The sequence below is a fragment of the Magallana gigas genome, chromosome 7, assembly GCF_963853765.1.
Source record: "Magallana gigas chromosome 7, xbMagGiga1.1, whole genome shotgun sequence".
Classification (NCBI taxonomy): domain Eukaryota; kingdom Metazoa; phylum Mollusca; class Bivalvia; order Ostreida; family Ostreidae; genus Magallana; species Magallana gigas.
In genome coordinates this window covers 7,899,492-7,913,083 of record NC_088859.1, presented here as the reverse complement: position 1 = coordinate 7,913,083, position 13,592 = coordinate 7,899,492, and the positions used below count along the sequence as shown (strand labels likewise).

Sequence of the window (13,592 nt, the reverse complement as noted above, 5' to 3'; positions counted from 1 at the left end):
AGCATGCAAAAGTTAAACATTAACTATTAAATCTACAATGGACAAAACATTGGGTGAACAAAACTAGGCTTGTGTGAAGACTATTGCATGTATTGGTATTCATAAAATTGTATAAGTGTTCATTGTTGACTTTCCTTTCTAGCGCTGAAACAGTCTTAACACTTTAAGACAGTGCCTCAGCGTTTAGGTTCAAACTCTTGACCCACAATGGAGACTTCTTATTGATGAAATGCCCTCAAGGTGATGTAAAACAACAAACACACCAATTACCATGCAGCTGTATGTTAAAAATGGAACTTAACCCTTTATTCACATACCAATTTTTGAAGGAACTATTTCGGAGTTGGATGGACTTTTGAATCCCTCAAGAGTCACTGCGAAAATGGAGATGTTGTACCATTTGTTGCTATCCAAAGGTAGACTTATGTTCTCATACTGACTGACGATACTACTCTTCATGTTATCATTTAATGAGGCAAAGTCAACTGTGTAGTTGGATATAATTCCACGCCTGTCCATTGGTTTTATTGGCTGCTCAGAAAATAATAAACAGCATAAGAGATTCAACTTGAAAGTGATCAGTATAAAATCAATCATTGTATAGAATACACAATCAGTATTTATCCTCACAATAAAATAATTTTTTATACTTAATTTTTTTTTTACCTTCACATCCAAATGTACACATGAACACCACAATAAGAAAATCATGTGAGATACAGGGGTTACAGACTTACACTTTGAAGTAGAAAACAAATATAAAATCAAAGTACTGAAGTACTGACGGAGTTGATTTTATCGATTATTATTTATCTTAAAATCAACGATATGTTATTTTCCTTGGCAAGTAGATTATAATCTTTATTTTAATTACGCACATTTTTGTAATATGGATTCTCGGACTTTTCCGACAAGAATTTCGAGAAAACCTCTTATGAATCATGTTGTGTGATATTTAAAAATAGAATTGATTTCATCAAACTATGTATCAGTATTCGAAATATTTCAAAAAGTGTATGGATCCAACCAATAAAGAACTCTAGTCTCGTTCAACCAGATGCTCGGCTGTCTCCGTTAATCCCTGACAAATAAGAGATACCAGGTCACGTGATAGCTCGTGCGACCTCTAAATATAGACTGACTCTCTGCTTGTCGGAGATGTACGGAGACAGCCGATGGTTGAATGAGACTATATTGAATTCTGGCATAGGAATACATATGACTGCAAAAAAACTTCTAAATTGTTCGTACTATTTAAAATCTGACTTTTTCTTAGGTGTTTATAAATAGGTTTCCTTTAAAAAAAATGCTTCAGCGTTCATTACATCGAATTTAACAATTTTTTTTCAAGAACAAATTCTTGTCAGTGGTGATGATTTGTGCATAGGTCCGAACACTGTTTCAGTTTCGGTTTGCCAGAGTAACTGCATAGGAGAGTTGATTAAAATCAACTCCCAAAAATTGCACTGACCTTCCAATAGAGGACAACTTGGTGTTCCCCCACACGACTGAAACTTCCCTCGATAATGATTGGAGGAGATACTGGCTCTATAATAAACCATCATTGTGTAAAACTATGTACTAAGCAACAGGTAGTCCATTACTCGAGGAAAAGGTACAGTTTTGTCTTAATCAATATATTAAAAGATCTGAACCCCGTTTTACAGAACTTACGACAAAGTCATAAATATATTCAGTCTACTGGGATGATCTTGTATAAAGCCATTTATTTACAACTATTTTGATTTTTAATAATTATATTTTACAGCCAATAGAATAAAACATCGAAAAATTTGTAATTAAAGCATTCAAGAAGGCGCAAGTTTTTTTTTGTAAAACGCAGCCCTGAATTTTATCAAATTACTCAGACAGGTTTTCTTTATATCACTGGTTGTAATATTGTTGGTATACATGTAAGTCTATATAGCTTTTATTGATATACAGATAAAACAACGTATTACTATACTCCGTCTACATGAGATTTCAATTTCCATCACTTTATCAATTTTCTTAATACTGTAAGCATATACTTGTAATAACTACCCGATAGTTGACAGTTGTAATTGATTCACAGAAAAATTTAAAATGTTCCTTCTTTATGCCCACAGAATTGGCTGCTGAATCAAGTACATCATTATGATAATAATTATACAATAAGCAAAATAAATTAAAATCCTGTTTGAAGATTTACCGGTATTTGTCAATGATTAAATCTTGTTTAAAATCATTTTCTGCAATAAATTGTGAAATATACATGTAATATGGTCACACAGTATTTTTGACACCTAAGTATTCATGAAAAATAAACATCATTGTTTAGCAAAAAGTGACTGAAAAGTGAACCTGCAGTGACAAAGTATAGAATACCCTATATGACTGAGGTTACACTGCAGTTGTAAACTCACCATCCGGCAGGGTTCTGATTGTTGCTGATGTTGGACGGCTCCAATGTCCATTCTGTACATACGAGTTTGCCCCTGTTTTTCTTAATGGCCGCCGAGTGATAGTGAAATAGTACTTGGTAAACGGAATAAGGTCTGTAAAATTCATCTCTTGTATTCTGTCCTTTGTTTTTGAAAGATTTTTCTGAAAGCATTGTTATCAAACTATAAACTCATTATCTCAAACATTGGGATAATAAAACAATTAGAGGCCCTTTGGGTTGCATAACACACATGAGCACCCACTTATATTGCTTTATGTGGGCTAAAAATGATGTTTTAAGCATGAATTGGTTAAGGACGTTGTTTACTCAGGGTTTGAGTTCTCAAATTGGGATTGTTAAAAAGTTCAATATCATGAGTAAAATTTGTTCTAAACACTAAAATTATTTATGAAATGAATTACATGTATTATTGACAAAACCATTCGATATTTTTTCTAAATTATGGAATTAGGCTCAAACAAAGTTGGACTTTTAGCAAAGCAGAGGAAATTCGGACTAAAATTTTCAGATTTTGTTTTTCACTGAAATATTTTTGGTAGTACTGTAATATTCAAAGTTATGATTTTATTTGTTAGTCAACATAATTTTGCATATTTTAAGTTGTTGTTATCTCACTTTTTCGTTTAGATATTCGAATGACACTCAGTACAAAAATAATGAAAATGCTCAAAAATGATAAAAGACACCATATCTCAAAATTTTGATCATTGACCTCATATAACTTTTATGCCTGCAGAGTGAGGTCAATATACCTAGTTTAATGCTATAAATGTTTTAGTATTATCATCATTCATTTTTTTGTAAAATTGAATCAAAAAAGGGTAGGAATTTGAAAATTGATAGAGGAAATTCGGACTGGAATATCATAAAAATTGTGAATGAAAACTTCATGCCTTGTGTCTTTTTAGTGTCACTGCAATTCATAAACTGTATTTCATTTTTAAAAGTGTTTAGCAATTTGTAGTTTTTTCACAATTAAGAAATTTTAGACATAGTATAAAATTTTAAGTGATTTTCCTTGATTTTTCAAAAAATATCTAATGGCCATTATCTCAAAAAGTAGGTCATTGACCTACTTTTTTGAAAGTGAAAAATAGCACTACCATTATAGGTCTTTAACACCGAATAGATGGTTTTCATTATCATCAGTGGATTTTTTTTTCATTCTGAGTAAACGTATACCTTAAAGCTACAGATTCAATAAATCAGTATTCATACTACTGTGGTTTCATGTATTCAATGCAAAAAACAATTTCAAGGATGTGTAAATATGTGACCTATGACCATAACAATACAAAATGTCAGAAGAAATTGCAATTAAATGAACTTTTAATTTAGTGGATCAACTAAACAAAGAAAACCACAAAAATTGGTATTCAACAAATATTGATGAAACCACAGTAAAAGATTATAACTATAATCTTTAATTTTACTTACTGAGAAATTATGGCTAGTCCATTCATCAGAAGAAAAAATACCATAAATTTGAAATCTATCAGGATGTGAATTTTCCCATTTCAATTTTAAACTTGTGCTCGAGATGCTTTCTGCAAAAATCTTAGACACTGGAGCAGGTTTGACTGAAAAAAAAGAAAAGTTCATAGGTTTAATTCATGTTTCTAGTTAACCTAATATAATATCATTACACAAATACAGATATAAATCTTGAGATTTTAAGGAGGGTGGGTGGTCAACAAAGTATCCATCAAATATATCTTCAATTTTCAAATACAGTAAAACACGCTTGTAACGAAGTCCCAAGGATGGGCAATTAAACTTCGTTATAAGCGTAATTCGTTATATCCGTCAAGTTTACAACATGAAATAGAGTCTTGGGGAATGAAATTCACTTCGCTGTAAGCGTCAATTCATTATAAGCATGTTCGCTATAACCGTGTTTTACTGTATGATAATATAAGGCAAACAATTATTCCTTTTAAAGGAATGATCGGCATGTAATATCATTGGTCAGCTCTGTAAATAGTCTAGTCGGACTTCCAAAACAGAGTCAAAGGGAGTGAATTTCTTCAAGCAAATGAATTTTTTGTGCGTATTTGGGCAATTCTAGAGATTTATTTAGAACTAAGGGCATAACCCACGCTCTGTTCACATTAGAAACCCCAATTACCGCAATGCATGATGGAGCCAAAGATTCCGTTTTCAGAGTTAACTCACGGGTGCTTAAGGACCGGATCAACCCCCCCTCCCCCCCCCCCCCCCCCAAGATTATATATAGACCCCTGGGACTTTATTATTATTCTTTTTTTTTTTATTAAATCATCCTTTTATGACATATTTCTAATCTAATTTATACATTTATTGCCCCAAATTACCTAAAACAAATATTTTTTGAAAATCAGACCCTCTACATATATAATACAAGACGGTTGCTAACTTTGTCTGCAGCCAAGAGGCACTGCCGATGAATATTTGTTGAAATGTACTATCAAACTACATCTACCAGTAAAAATGGTGACCTCATGTCATTACCCGATAATTCCCTTCACTAAATATCTGCATGCCATGCCCGTGTAAATACATTTATTGGGTAAATAGGACAATTAAATTCACTGACAAGTTGCAAGTTTTGAACCGATCCATCTAGAACCAACGGAAGTGAGGTTTTATCGCAAGGAAGACAACTCCGAGAGATTTATGAAATTGCATGGCAAACTCGGAAAAAGTACAATTCATAAGAAGTATGAATTCTAATCAAGCCGAGAAAACTCTTTTATCCTCTTGGGAACTGGAAAATCTAAAAGAAGGCACTCATACTGAGCGTATTACAATGGAAGACATAAAAGAGAAAATAGATGGACAAAGTTAGCAACCTTCTTGTATTATATATGTAGATGGTCTGATTTTTTTCAAAAATGTTTGTTTTATGTAATTTTGGGCAATGGATGAATAAATTAGATTAGAAATATTACATAAAAGGATAATTTATAATTATTAAAAAAGAAAAATAAAGTCCCGAGGGTCTATATATTGGGGGGGGGGGGGGGGGGGGGAGATATATATTACGATTTCTGAATTAGCAAAGCATCAATAAACTTTACTTTAATAATTTAGTAGACAAATCATACTTTCGATTAATATTCTTAACATTCATGTTTAAGAAATACGGGATTTAAATCATACTGTGTGTAACTGTATAAATAATTTACTCTCAAGGCAAATGTATTAGAATGACGTTTTTAGTAAATAAATCTGCATGTATAATTTTATAAAAAGATAAACATGAGGCTATCATTGTATAGTAAATAAAGTATGACAATTAAGGCACAATGCATGCATAAATAGTGAAATTTGCTGGATGCCTCAAATGGACACAACTGGGATCAGCCAAAACCATCACAAAAATTATTATCAAATCAAGAAAAATTCCATATTTAAGCATTAACATTTTCCTAAATCTGTATATGGAGTTCTATTTATCAAAGGGATCAATTTAGACTAAAAATGGCCCAACCACCAAGCCCCTATAGATCAACATTAGACAGTGTGAGTGGTTTACCTGCAGTTAATTAATAAATGTACATCTTATTAACAAAGCATGAAAATTATTGTAGATGTTGTTTTATCTGCTTTACAGTACTAGTACATAGACATTCATGTATGATACATACCAATATCTCTAACATTCATGTATGATACATACCAATATCTCTAACATACATGTATGATACATACCAATATCTCTAACATACATGTATGATACATACCAATATCTCTAACATACATGTATGATACATACCACTATCTCTAACATTCATGTATGATACATACCAATATCTCTAACATTCATGTATGATACATACCAATATCTCTAACATACATGTATGATACATACCACTATCTCTAACATTCATGTATGATACATACCAATATCTCTAACATTCCTAGTCAGTGTCTGTCTCAGAGTTTCATTTGTACGGGTCTGGGTAATGGTCAGATGAAATTTGATTGTGTATGGCTGTCCCAGGTTTGCATTCCAAGAGGCAAATGTGTTGTTCGTTTGTGCTGGTCGCAGAGTTGAATGATTCCTTAAAAGAAGTGTAAGGAGCAGATTGTTATACAGATCAAATTGCTATTTCCAGAGGGAATAAGTCAACCACATTTGTGAATTTCAAAATAAGTATAACATACAGTTTGCAACAGGCAAGAGTAAAAAGCACATGGTACGGATAACTGTAAGACATAAGCAGCTAAAAAAGGTCAGCCAGAAGTTTTTCATTACACTGAAAATTATTTTAGAATTTTAACATATATCAATCCAAATCTCAAAAGTTAGCTGCAAGCATAACTTAAAAAAAGAAGAAGTTAATCTGAAGTTTCAACTGTATGTGTTGCATGCAGTTAGTACATAATAATGTTGTAAATAAAATACTAGTACCAATTTATATATGATGTTTTGTCACTCATCTAGGAATAAATAATGCAGTATCCACAATCACTACCCAGTTCGCATGCAGTTGCAAGCATCTCTGAATAAAATAGTCCATTAACATTACACTGATCAGAAATCGTTGAAAAGTGAATCTATTTATGTTAACTACACAGGCAGGAGAACACATACTTTTTTTTTGCAATCCAGAATTACAACAGAACTTCACAAAAAGTCTTATGCATGTATTAAAAACATGTATTCAAGATAGAAAATAACTGATTGCCAATGTAATGTACACAAGAGTAAGTTAGAAGTTTGATTTTCACATTATAAACCAAGTTTGTCACACATTAAAATTGTTAATTTCAAAGAAGCATAGCCACGATTTTTGTGAAAAATCATTTTTCTGTTTCTAATGTGTACAATGCTTCAGTAAGGCATTTATAATAGTCAACCAAAATTTGAGCATCATTGGTCAAGTAATAAGTGAGATACATTACTAGAGCTTACAATTTTTCGTTATGCAAACAAAGTTTTTGTTTTTATTCTAAATGCCGATATGAAAATTCCAGGTTCTGACTTAAAATGAATATATTTACATCTACCAAGTATTATTCCCTCTATTTCTTACGAAAACTTATAGTAAATTCATAGCACTACAGAAGCAGCCAGACTGAAATATACACGCACCGTTTATGATAAGTCGAAATCTACAACGGCTGAAACTGACAAGAAATTGACAGGACTAAAATTGACACGCCCTGTTTATCGATTGGTCGAAGCCAACAACAACCTAAGAAAAATAACAGACTGCTGGAAATAATCATGATGATGTCAGACTCAAAGTCTCACAGGAGACGATTTGGCTGTTTCTTTTAGCTAACGTATTTAGGTACATTAACAGTAAATTAGTGAATTTTACTAACATTTCATAATCAATTTATTAATAAGTTAAAAGAAAATTTAAACAATAAAATGCTTTCTTTGGTGATTCATGTGGGTTATGAAGGTGACGATCATTGTAGAAAAAAAATTACATAACTCGCTAACGCGGGTTATGTACTTTTTCTTCAATGTTGCTACCTTCATATCCCGAATGAATCATCAAAGAGAGCATTTTATTGTTTTAGAAGTGACAAACACTAGGAACTGTTACTTATGTTCAAAACAAATAAACTGATAAAAATAATCAGCTTCAAGAGCTTTTACAAGTATATTGAACCAAAGTAAACAAAAACAAGGCATAAGCCTTGTTTACAAAACAAAGAAATGTAAGCCCTGTATCTTGCTTATAACTCTTCGACTGACACTAAAAGGACTATATGCGGTATGGTCAAATATCTGCCCCCGATTTCAACCAATTTTTAAATAGTATCGTATAAAAATAAAATCTTCACAAATCATCGTATAGAGGATGCCTATAACTTAATAATGATTTTAGTCACCATTGCTCATTCGCTGTGTATCTATGACGTCACCTATATGGCCCAAATCCCGCAAGTTTGCAAACAAATGAAAATATTCTCATTTTTGCTATATATTTTGCATTCGGAAGTATAGAGCGCAGGTCTGCTCAAGTGCGATTTTAACATATGTTTTTCTTCAGATAGTTATACACATTATACTAAAATATGGTACTTGAGCAAGCCTGCGCTTGATGTTTCCATCGGAAAACACCCATATTTCGCTACATTTATCAAAATAATGCAATCTTCATGATGTCATTTCTACATTATGACGTCACTATGGTGATAACCTTTTACACCTTTATTTCCAATATGATTTTAACTAACTTTCACCTTATTTTTAAAGCTCTTTCTAAAACTTCGATTTTTGGGGCAAAAAATGCATAAAACAGCACATAGTCCTTTAATACTAAAGCATTGTAAACAATAAAAATAGAAAAATAAAATTTGGTCCAAATTTTGACCATGCCCTTTTAAAAGTCCATTTTTTCATCATGCCTATCAACTAATACTTCACTTACATGTTATTATACATGTATATGCATGGAAGTGAAACAATTCTATCAAGATGCTTTGCAAGGAATTACTAAGATCAAAGACAAAAGAGAGACCCATCCAAAGATCACATAAGACACGACTATACAGAGTGATAGACCCATCATTCTCTAGGTATTTCTGTACGCATGTACTTGCCTGTCTATATTCTCTGGCATGAATGGGTCCTTCCTAATCATGAAAATATTTTTTGACATTTTTAGAATTGCATGCAGTTCAATAAGGTCATAGTTTGCGTTAATTAATTACTGTGACTAAACAAATAATTTACAACCTATTTTCATTTTTTTATTCAAAAGTTTAATTTAACTTATATCAGCACATGGATACTGCAAATTATTCCTAAATGGTTAATTAATAAAAAAAAATTCATCAGATCAGCTTTTCCTCCACGAGGCAATTTGGTATGAACTTGTGACTTATGACTAAACACATATTTATGCAAATTATACTTATCAGCTATCTGAAGACATTTGGGGGGGGGGGGGGTAGGAGGGTGTAGAACATGGTCTAGGAACCAAGTTACTAGTACAACATGTGCTTCATGATGAACGTAACTAACACTTAAACATTACTTACAGAAATAATGACTCTGTTACTCACTCTGTTTCAGCCACAACAGCAACATCAATATTAGACTCTCTCTTGTAAGTTCCAATCCTCCATGAGCAGGACAAATACTTGTCCCAATCAAACAGCTCACATACAAAGGCGCTCTCTTTTACTGGCTGAAGTGGGTCTATGTAAAACAGCATCATATCGAAAGATTTTATTACCTGGTCCAGTAAAATTTGTATTTTTATAGTGCAAAAAATGGCGACACATAGAAATGTTGAATATTTTAATACCCCCATTTTGTAAGTTATGTGACACATGTAAAAAAAAAAAAAACCCCAAAAAACCAGATCTATTAAAACGTTATATTTTTTTTAACTTTTATTAAAATAATTATTGTAATAATATAATTTTTTTTTTAGAATACTGTAAAAATGAATATATATAGAAAATGAGGGTCACTTGATGACTTATTTGGTCTTTATAATAACTAAGAACTTAGTTCATTTAACTTAGTACCTACATACATGTAACAAACATTTTTGTACGATGTATAAGATGAATTGCAGAAATAAAATAATAAGTTTGTTTATACAATGTAATATGTATTGTGGTATATTCATGGGCATCAATTTTTGATCAAGTAGAATGGGCATTTTTATAGGGTACAACACTTTGTGGTTAATTGTCTTTTGAATAGAATACCGGTATGTTGTTAAATGCATTTATGACATCAACTCAAAGACGATATCAACAAAACTTGGTGTTTAACAAATACTCATGAAACAGGAGTACTGTAGATTCCTCATTTTATGTGAGTACTTAATCCCACGATTTAACCGTTTTGACTCAGATCATGAGAATCTAAAATCACGGACATTTATCATTCTAAGTTTTGTCAACTTTTACAAGACTGTTCAAAAATTAAAAGCGCAAGACTTCAAAATTCGCGAGATGTACTTCTCACGTATTTATGCGGGTATTAATTCCTCGCATTTAATTAGAAATCTACAGTATATAAAATGGCCACCTACATTCCACTTCCACTGTGGAGGATCCAACTTTCTTGTCGTTTTTATAGCATGAGTAGTCACCCCCCTCCTCCACACTCTGTATAACCTTCCTCAACACAATGCTGTTATTCTGTGCTCTACTGGACTCCGGTGGATGGACTTCTTTTTGGTTAAAGATGAACATGAGTCGATAGGGACTGTCATCCTTCTCTATGGTACAGTTCAGTTCTAAAGTTGATCCCATAGATACATAGACATTTGGAGGAGACACTTCTGTTTTAATGATAAAAAAAAGACTCATACTAACATTATTTATGATAATCAATGTATGAAATGTGCAAGTACGGTAGGTTTTGAACTTAATTTATAAAAGTTACACATGTATCTTTCTGGAAAAATTAACAATGCCAAATTATAGTTATCTCTATGATACGATTTCAATCATAGCTATATATTGCATCAATCAGAATAAAGTCTTTGCAATTTCATTTACAGCTGGGACAGCTAGAGTGGACGGGTTGTTTACAAACATTTACACAAAGATTACATAATGATTCCTTTCTCTGAAGCATTTTGAAAACATAGTACAGTGCATGTTGTCTGTCTTATTTTGTATTTAATTGAGGAAGATATTTCTTCTGAATAATTTCTCAAAAAATAAACAAATTGAATTTGTACTTGCATGAAGAATTCTTATTCCTCAAACACAGTTATAGTCTTTTAGAGTGAAAACAATTTGTGTGGTGATAACTATTATCCTGAATATTAGATATAGAAGCCCATTCTCACAGTAATAAACACGATAAAAGAAAGACAAATGTGTGTATATTGCCAGTAATTGCAACTTTTTGTTTATCATATGAAAAATTTAAAAATGTCCTCTGTCTACAATGCTCCACTTGGCAGTCCATTTGTTTAAAATTTGTTTTTAGGCCTATTCCATATCTGTCAGTTTATGGTAAATAACTAATTTATGAATGATAATGACTCGAGTTAAAGACCGTATAGCCTGTCCCAGGTTATTGTTTCAATCACTTTTTGTTGATTTTCTAAATAAATACAAAGTGACTAAACATAAAGCATTGTTGTGTAGTGAAAATTCCCCATATGCTTTTTAATTTCTGCTGTGTATTCAAACCTAAAGAGTAAGAAGCCTGGGTACGTGTTTCAAAACAGAATAGCTGGACATTATCTATTTTTAGGAAAAGAATGTAGTTGGATACAAAGGTTTTTATGACTATCAAAAAATTACCCAAACATAAGCATGATAGGTAATCACAGATTACAAAGCTCACCGAGATGAGACATTCCGATCGCCTTTAAATTATAAGACCACCTTGATGATAATGCATGAATATGAAAATCAGAGTTGATGTCTTATAATCAAAATATATAAATTTAAGATATTGTAGCGTTTTTTGACACAATGTATCTTAATATAATAAAATACAAAATTTTATGATACAATATCATATGATACAACATAAATGATACAATATCATATTCAATTTTTTTTTATCATATCATGATACATTATAGTTAAATAGATTACATTATTGTATCACATTGATGCATTACAAAAGATAAAATATTATAAGATATGATATGATGTTGTATCATATCATATGATTCAATATTGCAGTGATTGGGAAGGCCAAAAATGTCAATGGGACTATGGCCCCACAGTTATTAATTTTAATGGGCCATTTTCATAATGAAAGGGCCATCTATTTATTCATTGGGGCCATTTTGTAAAATTGAAATTATCAAGGACCAACCTAGAGCAAAACAACTTCTAATATAAAATTTAAAAACTTAACCAATTGGTTAAATTTCATTTATTTGATGTGTTTATACATTTCACTGATGCAATTTTTGTAATGGTGTTTGCTTAATGATAAATAAAATCAGTCTCTGTACTTCTGTGTTTTTTGGAGGTATAAGTCAAACCCTTTGACCCAATTATTACCGTTATGTAGAGAATCTTTCAAACTTTGAAGATAACTGAAGGGAAACAGTTTTTCTTATTATTTAAACATCAATTTTGCGAGTGATTAACTAATTACAAGTTACAACTAATTGTAGTATCGACTCTTAAATAAATAAACATCGGTTTTAATTTTCAATGCACAGTGTGGTTGCATTACCCGTATTTATAACCCCTACAGTAACGATAAGCATGGTAAGACAGTCGTGAGTTTTAATAATCACAACAGGGATTAATTGAGGCTGTGAAAACGTCTTTTCAATAAGATAATCATCATTTTACTGCATTTGGGGTTAGTTTACATAATTGAGAACTCAGAATACTGGGCGACTACAACTTCTCTTTCGGAGAAAATTCTGGAATGATCTACCACACATAAATGAGTGGAAACGTTTTTATTGGTTGTTTATTTCTGTTTTACCAAACACGACCAATGAAATTTGATGTTATAAAACGAATGTATTAAAAGACGATTAGGTAAGTCGTACAGAGTAAATTTCCAGCTGACATCGCTTAAACTTTTATAACCGATGAGAAATTTGAATGCGCACTTCGGCGCCTAGAGTAATCGATTTAATGCGCCATTTTTCTCTTAAATGCGACTATGGCGCAAGTCCTTCCCAATCACTGATATTGTATCATATAATATTGTTTCATGTAATATTTTTAATATTTTTGTATTATATGTATCATTTCATATGATATTTTTACTAAAAAATAAGAATCATGATATCTTATATATCAACATTTACATCTATCAAGCAAGTTTGAGTGAGGAAGGACGTCAAGGTTTTCTTAGCATCCTTGATGACAGAATACAGGTTCTGTATTTGAAGCCAGCCTTATTTTTCAAAACTGAAGTTAATTGTACCTTGAAAGTTAGTTGGAACAAAAAAATTTCCAACAATCAAGCCTGCAATTAACCACTCAAAAACAATACAATCAAGATCAATCTCTTTATCTGAAGCTATCTCTATTTACACTCCTTTATTAACTGTTTCGGTCTGACTAGGAAAAACCTGCCTATTAGGCATCTAGATAATCAAGATCACTCTCAGTATCTGAAGCTACCTCTGTGATTCATTTACATGGTTAAATCAACCATACCAGTTTGAAAAAGAACTTTTATTTAAATAAACATGTGACCAGCTCCAAAACCACAACCTCCTGCAGCATCCAA

At 31.8% G+C, this 13,592-nt stretch overlaps 1 protein-coding gene across 6 annotated transcripts in view; it reads right to left on the bottom strand.

Moving 5' to 3' along the window:
• The window catches only part of LOC105335814 (leukemia inhibitory factor receptor), a 42,807-nt gene that overhangs the window by 19,784 nt on the left and 9,431 nt on the right, over window positions 1–13,592 (bottom strand). For 4 of the 6 annotated variants that reach the window (XM_034456063.2, XM_034456064.2, XM_034456061.2 and 1 more), the window contains 8 exons: window positions 10,447–10,698; window positions 9,461–9,596; window positions 8,996–9,028; window positions 6,332–6,492; window positions 3,884–4,026; window positions 2,406–2,586; window positions 1,472–1,548; window positions 318–531 (listed from right to left, as the gene is read on the bottom strand). In XM_034456063.2, the coding sequence (XP_034311954.2) occupies window positions 318–531; window positions 1,472–1,548; window positions 2,406–2,586; window positions 3,884–4,026; window positions 6,332–6,492; window positions 8,996–9,028; window positions 9,461–9,596; window positions 10,447–10,698 (1,197 nt within the window). Of the gene's footprint in view, window positions 1–317; window positions 532–1,471; window positions 1,549–2,405; window positions 2,587–3,883; window positions 4,027–6,331; window positions 6,493–6,842; window positions 6,934–8,995; window positions 9,029–9,460; window positions 9,597–10,446; window positions 10,699–13,592 lie in introns of those variants that run through there. The other 2 variants (XM_034456062.2, XM_034456065.2) reach the window with 2 other exon arrangements.